A 17,678-nucleotide genomic window follows, 5' to 3' on the forward strand; every position below is an offset into this window, starting at 1 on the left:
TGGCGATTTGGTAAGATTCCAAGTTTGTCATGTAGTATAGCTTTCAATTTTGTGGCCTGCATTGGAAACCCGCGGAAAACTTCCACTTCACCGACCATTACCAATAATAAAAGGGGCGGAGAAGAGTGTGACGAATACCAGAAAAAGGGCCAAAGACAGGGCAAAAAAAGGGGCCAAGGAAAGCCTGCCCTGTTTCGATTAGAAATAGGCATACTTTCTCTATACTCTCCATAGACTTCCAGTTTTATTTCGTACAAACTACCTGACGTTTCTGGGGCCTCCGCTACAAGATCTTGTATGAGCTTGGTTCGAATGATGCCACAGGCAAATTTTTCGGGAGCTCTAACATGAATGGTATCACCGTCATGCAGTCCAAGCTCCCGAGGAGTTTTCAAAACATCATATACTTTCGCATCTATCGGGACGGGTTGGTAAGACTCTAGGTAGTCCCCAAAATAACTAGGACAGACATCTTTCACACTGCCCGCAAACATTCGTTTAGTCTCAAACTTAGGGATAATTTGTAGTTGGATCCCGCCTGTTTCATCCTTTCCTGTCTTTTGCCATTCAATTGTTCGGCTTTCGTCGGCTATTTTACCAGCTCCCTGCACGTTGCTTTCGCTAGGTGCTGAATTGGAAGCGGGTAAAGTTAATGTTCCAGGTCCCTGATGTTGCTCTGTTGGAGATGATCTCGTAGCAACGAACTGCTTAACAACGCCGGGACGAGTAGCAATTCCATCTAGCCGAATTTGCGCGGGAACTGTAATATAATCCTGACGGGCTGTTTGAATAGAACTATCGGGTTCAGAACTGTATGAAAGGATACTGTCCCCAGTAATTCCATTGATGCCCCCAACAAAGGGGCGGACAGCAAAGTCGGTGGATTCGTCACAACTAAAACACATCGAAATTGCTTCTTTTTCTTCAAAAAGTGTTGAATTAGCCATTGAAGTTTTATGCTCGGATAAGTTAGATTAAGCATATGCGTACCGTGCATAGGAAAGAATAAACCACCTTTCGCCGTTACATTAGTAGGGAGTTTGTCCTTATGTGAAAAAGTATCGAATAGAGGGAAAGTCCCTAATCTTATTGGTTGTGTATACTGGCCCTCGTCTCCTTTTACGCGAATAGTGCGCATAAGGGATATGTGAAGATTTGGGTCGTCGCTTCTTCCGACTATAACAGAGTGGGACATGCCGGTACTAGATTGCATCTGCTGGGGATATTGACGGAGTTTGGCTGAAATTGGAGTCGGATAAGCCTTAGTAAAGAACGCTGCAATAGACTGCTCGGTATTGATTTTATACCCCGATGATTTGTTGTAACAAGGACGACCGCTGGTAACTTGAACTGGGATTGTGAAGACGTCTATCCATTTCTCTGAAATGGGCGATGACCGACCAGGGAATTTCAATCTATGGATGGGTTTCGCTTGAGATGGAATTAGAATCATGGATACTAATAAGGTAAGATCCTACTTACTTGGACGTATTTTATCAGATAAATGACGTCTTAACTCGGATAATCGCATGTTGCCACTGACATCCAAGGTTATACAGTCGTCGTTATGCTCCCCCTCTGATCCCAATCCCAACCGCCGTAGACCTGAAACTTGAATCTTGAATGTCTTGTACTCAGAGAAAGTATCAATCATAGTTACAGGTACATCTTTCTTGGGGTTCTCATTATAGGAGAGTTGTTCAATGTTGTTAGTTATGCCGAAAGTAAGACTTTTGGATGTCGAAGAGGATGCTGAACGCTCGACTGACCCATCTGATAGGCCTAGACAAGATCCGGTCTAAATCAAAGACGTTAGCATAATGGTGACATATCTAATATTATACTTACTTGTTCTTCGATTCTTTCTGCCACACCACTTATAGGTTGGGTATGTCTTGGACCTTCAATGAAGGATAATTGATTAAATATGCCTTGCCATAGTCAGTTAAATTAGTGATATATCGATAAAGTTAATACCTAGTATCATATAAAACATTCATGTAGTAATGACTTACTAGGAGTAAAAGAATTACTTCTTCTATGCATGATATATTTGAGAGAACCTTCCACAAGGACATACGTCGGATCGTTCTTCGAAGAATAGCGACATATGTTACGGTGATGGGTATTGACTGGGAAGACCCTCTCATTGGGAATATTGAGTCGTGCAGATTCTTCAGGTACAACCTAGAATTGTGTCGCATTAGCTATACTAACGTTAAACAGGGAATCTGATGAGAGATCTGTATTACTAGTGTAGTTAGAGGGCGTTCAATTTGTAGTTCGATAAACGACATGATATTTAGCCCAATTGAGAGAGGTAAGAAAGACTCCGAGATCTCAAGCAGAGTTGAAGAATGCGTGCCAAGTTCTTGAATGAGATCAGTCCTTATAAGCTGTGTTCCGGACGTGATACGGGCGAGATTCTGTAAAAAAGCGGTCCAATTTACAATCTCAGACCCTCGGTGTGGGGTTCCCATGAACACAATACCTATTGTGGAAGAGATAATATCGCCAAATTGATGCTGATTCTCATGAGCTAAGATAAGCGCCTGATGTTGTCAATATTTCATGGCTTTATCAAGGATTGGATGGATGAAAAGGGGGGAGATACCTTCTTAACGACTATCCCCCCAAGGCTGTGCGCTATAAACACAAGCGGTCTGTTTTCTGCCTTAATCCCACACGTTAGCATGTTACAGACAAGCAGGTCTCGATGTCAGCATACTCTGTGTCCTTGCCTCATAAACCATAATCTATTCAATAAATCCCTAGCAAAATCTTCAATTCTGCCTGTCGAGTTGCCGAAGAGCAAATTTGAGTTATATCCGAATGTCATAATACGAGCATTTGGCATCGCCTCTGGAAGAAAATCCTCCAACCAGAGCATACCACTTTGCTCATCCTCCCATGTCTCCCGTGCCCTACCGTTTAATCCATGGACCGCGACGATGCTAATTTTTTATTAAAATATATTTGAATCTAGCGTGAGATGTAAACTTACTCCACATTTATATGTTCTTGCTCAGCACGTAACTCAGGAGTAGGGTGTAAAATAAATAACCCGTGAGCAAAAATTTCGGGAACAGGTTCAGACAGGACGTGAACGGGAGGTATAGAAGGTCCAAGCACCCATGATTTTGTGGTCTGTTTCTTCCGAGAATTTGTAGCTTTTGATAATTTCTTTCGAATCTTATCCATAGTAATCGGCTCTACTAGGAGATTAGGAGATTCAAAAGATACTTTCGATCGGGACTAAAACTGCGGGATATTTGCATTTGGAACCACCGGTAAATAAGATTCGGAATGAGCATTACAGGTTGTGTACTCCGCAACAGTATAAGCCTCTAATTAGACACTGTAGGTCAGCCGCTGGAGGCCGTAGTAACTATGCTGTTTTATCGTGATCGAGGATTCCGATGCTACATAGCTCGGGATAAAAGATAATACAAAGTAAAAAGATTCGTTAAGCCTATTATTTCAGTTTAGAGCTAACCCCCATCACCATATATCTAGTTTACCAGACTTTTGGGATAATTCAAAACGGTGTTAGTGAAGGACATTTTAATATAGTACAATCCTAAGTTTCTAAAATGAAGTCCTTATACTACAATAACAGGTACCTACTTGCGCTTCAAGTTAGCAAGTAAAAGGTAAATCATGGATATACCGACTAGCAGCTGCAGACAGCTCTCTGAGAGTTTGGGGGGTGGATTAATCAAATATGCGTAAAATAAAAATGTATTTATAGTGAAATAGTCATATTTGATTCGGCTATTATATAAACATTTAGAATAAAACACTACCTAAGTTAAGTACTTAGGTAGGATATTGTAGTTAGATTTCTTAATAGGGGTAGTCTAAGCTAGAATCTAAATGAACTCAGAAATGTTATCTTCTGGTATGTTCACGACACTGGCAGTTGTAAACTGCCTTGAAGTATGCCTTACGTCAGTGTAACCAACTATGCTTGAGGTATGTACGGATTGAGTAGAAATCATGTCGGTACCAGTAACAACGGACAACCCACGGGATTGTCGATACTGGACTTGATCTGGTCCTGGAGGATTAGCATGTCTCCTTGTAGGGTTAGCTCCTTTGGGCACCGAGTTTACGGTAGACGTGCCATGCTCGGAAACCCGATTTAGCGATCGGGTGAGAATAGGATGTGTATCTGTCGGTTCTGCTCGTTGTGATATTATCGGAGATTTGCTTGTCTTCTTAGGAATATAATGGCTGATTAAACTTCTAAGCGATTGAGAAGTTTTAGCTGGAATACTCGGGTCTGTTCGTGCTCTTGTTTGCTCCCTTTCTAACCCAGAAGTAGTCAGAAAAATAGGCAAAGAATTAGTTGTTGTTGGTTGGTTGCTTTGAGCTGAGTTGTCCGTTTCCCCTATCCATGTCGTCATATCTGATGCAAAGTTTCGTCCACTGCTAGGAGATGAAACTATATTATCAACATTTGTCGCAAATGGAGATATAGGGGCAATATTTGCCTCTAAGCTGACGTTGAAAATGGGTTGGCCATCAAGCCAGTCACTAGAACTTCCGAATCGACCGTTTATGTTAAATTCACAGGCTTGTGATCTGTGCTCCCAAGTAGCATTGGCAACGAAGTGGATATTTTCAACTCGTTCTTGTCTTGCCGATCGCCATATTCTATCAAGATATCCCCGTCTTGTTTCTAAATGCGATGGCGCCAGTTGTGAACCAGGCTCGACTAAACACAACCAAGGCTTTTCCATGTGGTCGAGCCCCAAAACTAAAACAACCAGCTTGCTCTGTTGCTGAATTATTCGATAAGTTACGCAAGCTAAAGGGAATCTAACTCCATATGTCATTAAAAGACCACGTTCTTCACACCAAAGAAAACCTGGCGAGACCTTGGTCCTTTCTAGTTGCGCAACCTCCATTGTCCCATCTTCGCTGTAGATAATTTTAGGAATGCGTATAGAGTTTCGGTGGAGGACACGGAGGCAATCTTGAAGATGGTATATTTTATATGTGGCAAAAATATCGTCCTGGCTCGGAAGAGGAGCTTGTTCCGTGGGCAGATAAATTGTGTTCGTGACATTTGTTCTGGCATAAATATCGCCCCCGACCCATCTCAAATGGATCCCTAGTGGGCAGGAAGGTGTCTGATCATAACAATAGAGAGGCATGGTAAATAGAGAATCTGGCCCCGTCCCCCACAGAGCTGTAGTGAACTTGAGGCCTTTGCTGGAAACTGTAATTTCGTCGTTGTACACGGCGTGCTGTGTAGGTATGACGTTGTTAGCTGACGCAAACTCGCGTGGATGACAGGCGAATATCCCATGGAGGGCCTGATAGAATTTGAAGACACGATCGTTATGTTCAATGCCATCAATACCATTAATATTGTCGTACGTCAATAGATTATCAGAGTCGCACTCGTTGAGTTCCTTTACTACCCAAGCAAATAAGGTCAGATCACTGGTTTGCTTGACGATCTCTTCTTGAAGTCGAATGAATGCCTTCCCCCCTTCTCCGTACTTCGGGTACATGTGATTAATACCGAATATCCCTATTAGGCAGTATGCCATATCTTCCTTTTTGGCCGTTTTCCTCTTAGCCGCCCATGACATCTTCTGACAAGCTGGTACAGAAGACAAGTATCGTTTAATTCGATTGCTGTCGTTTAGTTTTAAAAGATCCCTCCGAATCCCTGAAATCTTAGAGATTGTGCCGCTAAGATCTGTAGCTATATCGTATGGGTCTTCAATTCTATACCCATTCCGACTCCCACAGTACTGCCAACTCTTATTGTAAAATAGGACTTGAGATGGAGCAATCAGCTCCTGCAATGTCCACCCTCTTAAAAACCATGATGAAAGACCAAGTTCAGTCCTATCCATATCGTTCAAGTACGCAATGCAGACCTGTGACTGTGCATACCATTGATACATAGAGCTGATTGCTTCCGAGAGTTCCGGCGCATCCCTTTTATTGATGCAGCAGTTGTCGATCCATATCCATCTGATATTGAGGCCCCAGGCGATATCCCTAGCCTTCTCGACTTTTTCCCAGCTCCGTGCTTTGCCTTGTTCAATGTTGTTTAACCGCGCCAGAACATCATGATAAGTCACCTCTTCTGGATTCCCGCCTGCATCAGTGAACCACCTGTGTGATAAAATGGCATACTTAGGAAGCAAATCGCAAAGATCAAACTCGCGGAACTTCCATTCGCCGCAATGGATGAGCCGGATCATGATAGCGACAAGGAGGCTGCCCTCTCACATATATCTATCATATAACATATAAAATTGATCTTTGATGCCACAGTCAATCTACTTGATTCTGACCCGAGAGTGAATTTAGCATAAATAGTAATCATATGCTTTTAGAAAATATAACGGTGAATTCGAGTTAGTAGACGTTGTATTCTTTCATGGAGAGTTCGGAAAGCCTCGTGGCTTATTACATGCATAACAACGTACCTAAGACACAGCCCCTTGAAATTGCCATGGTAATTGGTTATGCTTTTTTCAGAGCTATCGAAGACAATTGGTCCGATAAATGAAGACCTGGATGATACTTGTTCTACGCTAGTTAGCAGGTGGGCATAAGGAGTGCCTCATCACCCATATTCTTGAATGGGGCATTGGCCAAAACAGCCCCCAATGTACTACTACAAGCTAAGCCTCTCAATCCGTGTATCACGGTTGATAAAAGTTCCTATCCAAGTTTACGCTCTGAATCTTATATCCCCATGCGTACCTAGTTAGTGTCAAACGCCTCTTCTTTCGACCCCCGAGGCAACCTCGTTGCCCAAAACGTCCGTCTTAACTCGATCATTAAAAAAAAAACCTCCAAGCCTATCTTCTATTTGCCTCGCTGTCGTCCTGATGGCCATTATGAGGGCTAGTAATGCATTATTAAAGAGCGTCGTTGATATTCCGTGAATAATCGTAGTCTATATGCTCGATATATTCGCAAGAAGTTTGAAGATTACCATAATATGCTTCGGTATGGTTTGCCTAAGTAGCTGCTATCATTGTTTGATACGCTTTAGAGCTTACATATTGTATAGCTAGATCTTCAGCGTTATTGACGACAGTAGCTCCCTGGAGATATGCCTCGAGTTCTGGAGACCGCAATGAGGATGATAAAGTTTCATTATGATCATTTCTGAGGTTAATTGCCGGTGAGGCAATAATATTTACTACTACTAAATAAAAGGGTTTAGGTAACGAGACTCTAGCATTGAGAAAATGAAGCCTTACTATTCCTTCGCGGGTCTAGGGGGGGAAAGCAACATTTAACGTATTCCTAGAACCTAGGAAAAGGTATTGCCAAGCATCATACTGTATTTAATTATTAGCGATAGTTGGTTGGAGATCGACAACTTATGAGGTACCGAGAAGCATGGCGTTGAGCGAAGGATTGGCAAAGAAACGTTGTTCCAATCTTATATGTGTTTCCGAAAAAATGGTCTCTACTGGAGACTTCTGCGTAATTCCTTGCTCCACGCATGATAGTCAATTTGAAGCTACTTCTAGTGTATCCTTTCCGTTAATTTGATGTATTTAGGTTGTAAAGTGGCATTTCATGACGAGGTGGTCGGTTGCTACATTAGGTACACCACAAGTGGTATTCTACGTAATGCCCTAGCTGGATTTTTATTCGCAATAATATCGTAGGTTCTCGTGGTTTTAGGGTATCTACGTCGTTCAAAGTTGATATGGGATATACTCTAAGATTAGGTCGTATGCAAAGATGGCCGTTTCTCGCTCATCAACTTCCGGTAGGAGGCGACAATATCGTCCCTCACAGTCTGCAACTCCTCTCTTCGTCTTAAGCTTCCCGCAGCCTTCGGAATACCGTCAATCTCGACCGCTGCGCCTCTAACAGTCATCTTCCTCTGCGGCTTGACGGTAAACTCCGGTGGCGCCTTAACGACATCGTGCAAGCCGGCTTTCGTCTCGCCGCGTTTCTTCTTCAATGCTTCCCACGGATCCTCTTCGTCGCTAGCAGCCTCGCCCAGATACTTTGCTCTCTTCCCCTTCTTTTTCTTCTTACCACCACTCTGCGAGTCAAGTTTCCATGTGACACCTGATTCTTCATCTTCTAGCTCTTTCTCTGCTAAGAGTTCTAGTTCTTCTTCTTTCTTTTCCTTAATCTTCCGATCTTCTTCTCGCCATTCGTCGTATAACTTGTGCATCTTCATTTCCTTTTTTGTCTTCCATACTTTTAGGCCTAGGGGATCTTTGCCATTCCTAACCGAATTGTTGATCAAACCACTGATAGGAAGCGCGGCATCTACTCGAGCTGCGAAATCCGACATCCGCTCGCCAGGTTGGATTTTAGGAAGCTGCTTTTCTGTATTTGTTTCTGTTTTGGTTTCGATCTCGGTGTTCGTTACAGTGTTGGCTTTCTTCTTTTTGCTTTTTTTGGACGGTTCATCGCCATTATCTAATCCGGACCGCGGTTTCTTGCCTCCGGCAAAGGCCATCAGCCTTTTGAACGCTCGAGGCGCATCATCTTTCTGTTTCACATCTCGCTTCCGCTTTTGGCCCTTCCCAGGCTGACCTTGGGCCTGCTTCCCTGCTTCATTTTTCTGCGATTGCGACGTTACTGGTAAAGGCCTTGCGATCTGCGAAGGGGGTAGATCGTATCTAGGTAGGGAAGTTAGCTAGCCGTTGGGTTAACACGGTAGAATTGTACTTACGTGGAAGGATCCTTTTCTCTGCGTGTATGTTTATGCGGCATCTTGACCTAGATTGTGATCTCAAAAGAAGTCAATGAAGTTAGAAATTAGCAACGAATTTTGAGGCCCAAAATTTTTGAGTACGCTAACCCCACATTTTAAGCTCGAGACTATATAGTACAGCTTAGCTTTTTCTCTACCACATTCGCCCCACTTGAATTATAGAGATAAGATCAGGGACCAACTCTAAACTGGCCGCCAAGTCCGAATCTAGATTTATACCATTCTAAACCTATTGCCATCATATCCTACTTATTAAATATACCTCCTCGATATCTATATTTAATTTAAATGTTCTGCTTCCAATTAAGTAAACTCGATGTAACTTACCCTTCGCTACTTTCCTACTGACGTCAGAGACGCATTACCGAGTACAAAGAGTAATCATCGAGTCAAACAGACAATTAGAGTGGTGACCGACTCAGAATATTTCATCTTCCCTACCCAGGTAAAATAAATGAGCCACGCCTAGTCTGATAACATAAGAAGAACTAGCACTCCCAAATGAAGTTACCTTTAAGTAACGTCTGGAACCGGCAACGTTCTCATGACTATGTACCTGTCGATGGATCCGAAGAGAATGAGAACCCCACTACAGCAAGGATAGCCTCAGCAGATAAAATAGTACAATCAGCCCCGAAAAGGCAACGTTGGCAAAGCTGGCAAAGCTATCTCACATGCGGCAGCATCTGGGGGTTGATCATACTGTAGGCATTGCTATCAAAACATAGACCGCGTCAATCCGTACAACTAACCTTGAAATCTAGAGCTTCTATCTTGCTCATAAGCTTACTCCTCTCTATCGCTAGGAGTCTATGGGGTCTGGAAGATGATCCGGACAAAGTTTTTGGGAACTGGGGAAAGCCAGGTACAGCAACAGAGGGGTTGGCCTGGTACCCTACAGACTTTCTCCGTGATGTTATCCCGATTCGATGTCACTCGCATAACGACTACTGGCGCAAGGTGCCTCTCTTCTCAGCCCTACACGCTGGCTGTATCGGGGTCGAAGCGGATGTTTGGCTTTTTGATGATGATCCGGAACTCTACGTTGGACACGATGAGGCTGCCCTGACTCCAAATCGCACCTTTATGTCTCTATACGTAAATCCTCTAGTAGACCTACTCAATCGCACGAACCCGCAAACACAATTCTATAACGATACACGTCGGGGCGTTTTCGACTATGACCCAGAACAGACAGTAATTCTCCTTGTGGACTTGAAGACCGATGGGGCTAAGACTTGGCCACATGTCCTAGCACAGCTCGAACCCTTGAGGTCGGGGGGCTGGTTAACTTCCTTCGACAATGGAGTCATCCATCGGCGCCAAGTAACCGTTGTTGGAACAGGGAATACGCCGTTCGATCTACTCGCCAAAAACGCAACGTATAGAGACGCATTCTTCGATGCCCCTCTAACAGATATGTGGGAGGATCTAGACGCCTCGGACACGAAGTCTACCGAAGTCCCTATATATAATGACTCTAATTCATTTTATGCGAGCACAAGCTTTGCTAATAGTATAGGGATCGTCCTAGGCGGCTTCAGTGAAAAACAACTTCGTACGATTCGCGGTCAGATCAAGGGTGCTCATCGCAGAGGACTAAAGGTTCGATATTGGGATACGCCTAGCTGGCCAATTGGTATCAGAAACAAAGTCTGGCACACATTGATGGAAGAGGGCGCAGACATTTTGAATGTGGATGATTTGAGGGGAGCTTCGAAATTAGACTGGTAATGGGGTCTTATTATAGAAAAGAGGGCAATAACTATATCCTATTCCTGATTAAACCTCGTAAATATAAGGTACCTAGGTTTAGACTCTTAAACAACATTGAACTACACATAGGGAAACGAAGCTATAATAGCTCCACTCTACAGGGTAGTAGATAGTAGAGCTATTAATTGCCCCACCCCCGCTATTCCATAGGCGTTATGCATCTCGAATCAGAGCTACCCCTCCAAGCTTCTTTCATACTATTAACCTTGAAGCACCAGCTTAAAGTTATACTCATCTTCTCAACCGCCAAAATCCTTGCTAATCAGAGATGTCCGATCAAACTGCATTGGTCACCGGAGCCACTGGCCTACTAGGCAGACAGGTTGTAAGGGCCTTCGAAAGAGGCAAGTGGAACGTTAAAGGGACAGGCTACTCTCGTGCCGACGGGTCATCGATCCTCAAGGTCGATTTAGTAAATGCAGAGCAAGTAGAGGCTGCCCTTGATAATGTTAAGTATGTGATACTTATATTAGGATTGCTATCTATTCATAAGAGTCTACCTGCTTGCTAACATTGCTTTTCACTTCCAAGACCACAAGTCGTAGTTCACTGTCAGTTATAACCCATTCCTAGTCACTCGCCTATAGATTCGCGCGAAACTAACACTAGCTAGGCGCCGCGAACCGATTCCCCGACAAGTGTGACAACGACCCCGAGGGAACACGCGCCCTAAACGTCGAAGCTACTAGGAGACTTGCCTCCCTGTGCGCGGCGCGTGGTATCTTCCTAATCTATATATCCACCGACTATGTCTTCCCAGGCAAGCCTGGTGATGCACCGTACGAGGCTGATGCAAAGCCGCAACCTACCAACTTATACGGGCAGACGAAGCTAGATGGAGAGCAGGTTGTATTGGAGGAGTATCAACGTGCCGGCAAGGCAGGTCTTGGTGTTGTCCTACGTGTTCCCGTATTATACGGTGATGCCGAGGTGCCATCTGAGAGCGCTGTGAATGTGCTCATGGAATCTGTCTGGAAAGCACAAGAATCAGGTGCCAAGGTTAAGATGGATCACTGGGCACTCCGTTATCCTACCAATGGTAAGTTCAATATTACCAACATTACCACTGTTTTCGAAATTATTTTTTGCATGTACTATTTTCTCCTTGGATGCTAACATGCTTACAGTATGTTATATTGCCGTTTATCGCTGTTTCCTTCCACAAAGCCACACTTCAAATAATTATGTGTAATACTGACACGCAGTAGACCGAAGATGTAGGACGGGTGTGTTATGGTATGTTTCTCTGCATTTAACACAATTCCTTGCGTTAAGCTCGCTTGTTCATCGCTAACACCTGCTAATAGATGTTTCCCTGAAATATCTAAACACGGATGACCCATCTAAATTACCTTATATCTTACAATTCTCTTCGGAGAATAAGTATACCAAGTATGAGATCTGCCAGCTCTTCGGCGAAATCATGGGTCTATCGATCGCAGCCATCGAGCCTAATACCGAAGGGAACGACCCGAATGCTTCCGTCCAGAGGCCGTACGACTGCCACCTCAGCACGAAGGCACTCAAAGATATCGGCATAGATGTGGCTACTCAGGATTTTACCGGTTGGTGGAGGTGGAGTGTTAAAGCATTTAGAAAATGAGAATCTAAGATGTTTGCTTAGTGGTATAACTAATTCTACCTGTAAGAGAGCCAAGCATTTGGTCCCCGAATTTCTAGCTAGAGCTATAATTACCTACTCCAGGTACTTAACTTAAAACCATCAAGGCACCGGGTTTTAATGAGACAAGAAGTATACACTTACAAGGTATAAATATCAATATAGTATTTCTTACATATTATGTTCTATTCCGACACGAGACACGTTTTCGTCTAGTAACCCAACATAATGGAACCTCGTATCAATTCAACGATTATCCTTACCTACCTAGGTATGCGGACGAGGTGAAGTCAATAATAAACTCGACGGGCTTCCGGCTTAGATGTAGGGTATCGGCGAGCAGACTATTTTTGGTCTTGGACTCCCAGCTGAATACGATATTGACGGTGTTGCTAGCCAGCCTCATTAGCCTTTTGCATGGAACCTAATTTTGCTTGTGCCTGCATGCATCTTGCATAGATGCAGACCCTCTTTAAGACCTAATATTTCCTGCGAACTACACGTACGAAATGGAGGGTAAATCATGATAATGGTAACATTGAAGTGGGCAGAGTTTCGGAATATTTGGTATAACTATGGACTATATAGTAACCTTACGTAGCCATTTTGTCTTAGTTAATTCTCGTGTCTGCCACATGTTGATGCCACATGCATTCCGAGTAAGCGCGTTAAGACAACGGGTGGAACCAATTATCGGCTGGTACCAAAGTTGAGAATTTGACTTTTCTGTGCCTGACGAGCACAGGCCTTCAGTGGTCCCTGATTGTTTAGTGCATGTGGTCCAGTGGTCCAGTGGATCGTTGACGCGATGCGGGATCCCCTGCATTTTATATTTTATATGCAATGACCTGAATTGGCCCTTGCATGAGAAGCTGGAAAGTTACCGAAGCCAAGATTACCCAACTTAGATTAGTACCTAACGTACCTACGGGCTAGGTACGATTAGTGCATATTTCCCCTTAGCCTTCCCCTTCTTTTTTTCCTGCTCGTCATGCCAATAGCCAACTAAACCAATTCATTAGCCATCCACAATCATCCACCAGCCAATTAACCAGCCGAATATTATTCGCGATAATTGAGATATAATAACTCCACATACTCTGACCCGATATGGATATGGCCCGGTAGATACCCCTTGTTCTTCCTCTTCTACCAATAACAATAAGAGTTGATTTCTCGGCAATCTGCCAAATTTGATCAGTTGCTTTGATTGAGAATCCTTTTTGGCGACAGGATCATCCCCGTACGTCAGATGATCTGATGGTAACAGGCGCGTATGGAGATTACAGCGCTATCTCTATCTTCAGTTAAACCCCCAAGACATACGCTTTACTACACTATTCCGATCACCATGGATGGGAGGAGGAAGTAGACGGGAAAAGGAGCAAGCACCCTAGTATTCACCTAGTGTTAGGTGCCGTTCTACCGTGCGCCGTCGTCACCTTCATTTGCGACAAACGTCTGGATTTGTACAAATTGTCTACTTACTTGAACATTGAGCTTTGAAGCTTGTTCTGGGAGCGATCTGTTACTGGGCACTCTGCGCTCCCTGCACATTTCGCTACACATTTCGCTACACCATCGTCATTATCTTGTCCTAGTGGGTTTTAGCGGCACAGATTTCTCCTTATTATGTGCTTGTTGATTTTGTATCTTTAAGCGATTTGGTTCCACAAACATACCCCTGACAAGATGTCGACAGGGTCCGAGACGGTCACTTTACCAAGTGGCTCGTCACCGCCCAACTTCTCTCGTCTTGATTTCCCCTTCGAAAATAGACACAATTGGCGAGCTCCAAGCCTAAGAGAGAGAAGCCTTCCATTAACCGCAAACACAGTAGACAAAATGGCAACTCAACGTAGTCGTCGCGAAAGCAGCGAGCAGTACCAGAGTACCACATCTGGAAGTACTATTGCTCGATCCATGTCTCGCTACCGCAGGCGGGCAGGTAGCGTTACTGTCAACGTCGATGCAACCCAAAAAATTAATTCCGATCCACCACCCCCATGGGAACCTCCGATAGCCCCCCCTGTGCCTACTATACCACGTCGGTTAAGGACCGCCAGCATGACACAAAAGGGGAGTGATGCCCCGGCTACCGCGCTCGATTCTTCTTCGCGACATCAGATGCGCCATACCGAGAGCACGCGAAGGCATACGCTGCATCGAAGTATGGCAGATCAATATCAGAGCCGTCCCAGCACGGCGAAAAGCGCAAAGAGCGAAGAGAGCGGATGGCGAAGGCTTGCTAGTCGAGATGGGCGACGGAACAGGCTAAACAGCGGGGTGGACGATGAGGCGTTAAAGCGAGAAGTTGCGCGCTTAGAGGCCGAAAACCATCGACTATTAATCGAGCAGAAGAGGAAAGACCTCCAAAGGTTAGAAGTGGAGTTGGCGAATAGTCCAAGACCATCATTTCAAGCGAATTCGCCCAAGCCGAGAAGTCCTGTAATTGAAAAATTTGTCCTCTTGACCAAGGGGCGAAAAAGCAGGGATGGATTATCTCCTGGGCTTTCTCCAACATCCTCAACTACCAGTGTCGAACCCACGAAAACTCATCCAACCGGGATAGAGCCTGGCGGAAGAGGCATTGTACCACAGACGGATGCGCCTCACTCTGCGATCAATGCTGGAGATCGAGTAAGTGCGAATTGTGACTTGACTCAATCTACAATGTGTTAATGTGATATTAGAATGTCGCCGTGCGCTATAGACAGCATACCTTCAGTGTGGAAGTCACCCCCGAAACGACTGCGGACGATATAATAGCCTACGCCTTTAAGATGATGGGCTCCAGCGATATTAGCCCGTCGAATTACGTCGTTAAGGAAACTTATGGCGTATTAGGTCTTGAGCGCCGTTTGCGACGTTACGAGCATATTCGAGACGTCATGAATTCTTGGGATCGAGATACTCAAAACCAATTGACAGTAGCATTATCCGAGTCCGAAGAACAGGGTTGGGAGTTAGACATCGACTCAGTTCCAAGCCTTGACGAACCACCGCAAGGTTTCCAATTATATATGTACCACTCAAATCGCCCTGGAAAGTGGAACAAGAGATGGATCACCCTTCTTGAAAATGGTCAGATAATATGTGCGAAGAAGCCGAACGCCAACTCAACCGACAAGGATACCGCGAGCCTATGTCGCCTATCCGACTACGATATATATACACCTACAGAGTCACAGATGCGGAGGCATATCAAGCCACCCAAGCGATATTGCTTCGCGGTGAAAAGTCAACAGAAGACTAACGTCTTTATGAACACTGAGAACTATGTCCAATATTTCTGCACGGAGGACCCTAAAATTGCGATCCAATTTAGGGAAAAGGTTCAAGGTTGGCGCAGCTGGTACCTTGTAGATCGTAGACCAGCAGCCCCGAAACCATTGAGGAAAATCTCGATCAGGAAGACGGACGATAAACCGCCTCAAATAACATCCCCTTCGGTCGCTCAGGCACCAAAGAAGTCAGCAAATGTCGCTTCGATAAATGGTCACCGTCTCCAAGTGTCAGTTGATGAAACGCCGTATGCAATTGGCCAGTTTGAGCCGCTTCTCGACATGAAGCGCTTTGATAAGCGGTTATCTCAGTTCGGACAGGATTTCTTACCACCTGTGCCAGATATATCGACCATGCCAAAGGAAATTCCTTCCCATCACCTCATTTCCAATACGACGACCGAGAAGATAGACAGGAGCAGCAAAAACGAGCGAAAATTGATCGATAAAATTAATACGACAATTGACGATGGATTCACCGGCAACGGTCTGCTTGGTGATGGATATGAAGAGCGGAAACATACCCATGTAGAAACAGATCAGCCGGAGCGAGGGCGACAAAGACACAGAAATGACGGGTTTACGGAGGGCCCTTCGCTATTGAATCGGAAGTCCGAACCAGAGACGCCGGTTAAAAAGCCTAAATCTCCTTGGTTCCCTTCAGCTCTTGAGCATTCTGCGAGACAACGCAGTGTCGGCTCCATCTCCTCTTCCACACGCCCGAATACCTCTGCAGGCGTCATCCGTACACCTACACATACGCATACCTACACACGAAGACCCTCTCTCTCATCATCGTCACGACCTCCGCCTCTCCCTTCAAGTAGCAAACCCCTAGCATATGAACACCCGCACCCCCTTTCCTCACAACCGACTGGACTTTCGCACTCGAACCGTCGTGACCGGCCGAAACCACTGGTCGACTTGGAAGACAACACCTTCCAAGAAGCACCACAGTGGGCGAGGAAAAGTACTGGCCATGGCGTCAAAGCTCCTGCTGGCACAGCACATCTAGTCGATCTTATTACTGTCTCGAACCCAAGCAAGCAGAACGGGGATCCCGAAATCCCGCCCCGGAGCGCCCTTCGCCGCCCTCCCCACACAGCCCCCCTCCCGAGCCTTTCTCGAACCAGAAGCAAAACTCAAGGCGCACCTCCGCCAAGAACCCCAGTAGGGGGAAACGTTCCCCCTGTCCCGTCTCTCCCTGGACGCAGTGGTGATCGAGAGCAATTCAAATTGAACCCACCGCCACGAAACAGAGATCGGGAACGGGAAAGAGAACGAGCAAGAGAGAAAGAACGCGAGTATAGCTCCTACAATTCCGTGCCCGGCCGGACAGGCACTCTGAAAGTAGTATAATGACATTTACGAAACTATTTAACTACCTACCTACCTACATATTACACTATCTAATCCTTAATATCGCGCCGAACGTCGCATATTTACTTTGTCAAACTCACGGCTGGAGGGTACTTCGTTACCTACATTTTCTTACATACCTATTTCAAGATCATCTCTCACAAAAGCGGCGGAGTTCCGGGGACATTTGATCATGGAGGCCGAGCGAGCAGTCATGAAGATTATATCATGGAAAGCGAAGCGAAGAAACGTGATTTTTTGGACTTTTTATCACAGATCAACGTATTAAGATCTGTTTACGATGAGATATGGATGTCAATATAATGCCTGCGTTTCTTGCATGGTTAATACTGTTTCAGGAGGAGGATTCAAGACCGATAGATGTTTTGCCTACCGAACTACCTACCTACCTACCTTACCTATATAGCTAGCCCGCGTGTCTAGATACCTCTTTTGTAATACTTGCATCGAAAACTGATGCTTTCGATTAGATGCTGTATAATTAAAATCCCTCTTGGGGGTTTATTTGTTCTATCAGAGTTGATTGTTACGTGATATGCTGGTAGGTGAATGTATTCAACGGTTTACTATCCCTGCAGCCTTAGCTCCGGTAAAACGCATCTTATATAAAGCGCTGTGCTTTACTGTGGCAATTAGACTGTGGGACATAGATAGATACGTATGAGATTATCCCCTTGTCCCTAGCGAGATATTTTTAAGAAATACTATCTGGTTCCTGGTTGATGCCAATTCAGCCAGGTTTGAGACGCTTGCGTAAAGCATTCTGGCCCATGATTCTATAATCCGATAGGAAGCTACGCCCTTGAACGACGTTAAAGGAATCTCATCACGTTCACCGCGGACTAGGATTAGAACGGGCCCAATATCGAGCCACAAGTGTTATCAT

The 17,678-nt window shown here is 44.8% G+C and overlaps 4 protein-coding genes across 4 annotated transcripts; 3 read left to right on the plus strand and 1 right to left on the minus strand.

The window, feature by feature from the left end:
* Window positions 1-7,720: 7,720 nt before the first annotated feature.
* Window positions 7,721-8,730, minus strand: GL218_06570 (uncharacterized protein; the record flags this gene model as incomplete). The annotated part of the gene is made up of 2 exons (XM_033583292.1): window positions 7,721-8,636; window positions 8,690-8,730. 2 exons carry the CDS (start codon window positions 8,728-8,730, stop codon window positions 7,721-7,723), a joined length of 957 nt encoding a protein of 318 aa, XP_033433425.1.
* Window positions 8,731-9,232: 502 nt separating this feature from the next.
* On the plus strand, window positions 9,233-10,465 carry GL218_06571 (Altered inheritance of mitochondria protein 6; the record flags this gene model as incomplete). The annotated part of the gene is made up of 2 exons (XM_033583293.1): window positions 9,233-9,435; window positions 9,496-10,465. The coding sequence occupies 2 exons, from the start codon at window positions 9,233-9,235 to the stop codon at window positions 10,463-10,465; spliced, it is 1,173 nt and encodes a 390-aa protein (XP_033433426.1).
* Window positions 10,466-10,775: 310 nt separating this feature from the next.
* Window positions 10,776-12,110, plus strand: GL218_06572 (Methionine adenosyltransferase 2 subunit beta; the record flags this gene model as incomplete). Its single annotated transcript, XM_033583294.1, has 5 exons — window positions 10,776-10,960; window positions 11,039-11,058; window positions 11,121-11,575; window positions 11,716-11,743; window positions 11,815-12,110. The coding sequence occupies 5 exons, from the start codon at window positions 10,776-10,778 to the stop codon at window positions 12,108-12,110; spliced, it is 984 nt and encodes a 327-aa protein (XP_033433423.1).
* A 1,863-nt stretch (window positions 12,111-13,973) lies between these two features.
* GL218_06573 (uncharacterized protein) lies at window positions 13,974-16,771 on the plus strand (the record flags this gene model as incomplete). The annotated part of the gene is made up of 2 exons (XM_033583295.1): window positions 13,974-14,768; window positions 14,822-16,771. The coding sequence occupies 2 exons, from the start codon at window positions 13,974-13,976 to the stop codon at window positions 16,769-16,771; spliced, it is 2,745 nt and encodes a 914-aa protein (XP_033433424.1).
* Between the last annotated feature and the right edge of the window lie 907 nt (window positions 16,772-17,678).

The sequence above is a fragment of the Daldinia childiae genome (genome assembly GCF_008694065.1).
Source record: "Daldinia childiae strain JS-1345 chromosome Unknown Scaffold7, whole genome shotgun sequence".
NCBI classification, from domain to species: domain Eukaryota; kingdom Fungi; phylum Ascomycota; class Sordariomycetes; order Xylariales; family Hypoxylaceae; genus Daldinia; species Daldinia childiae.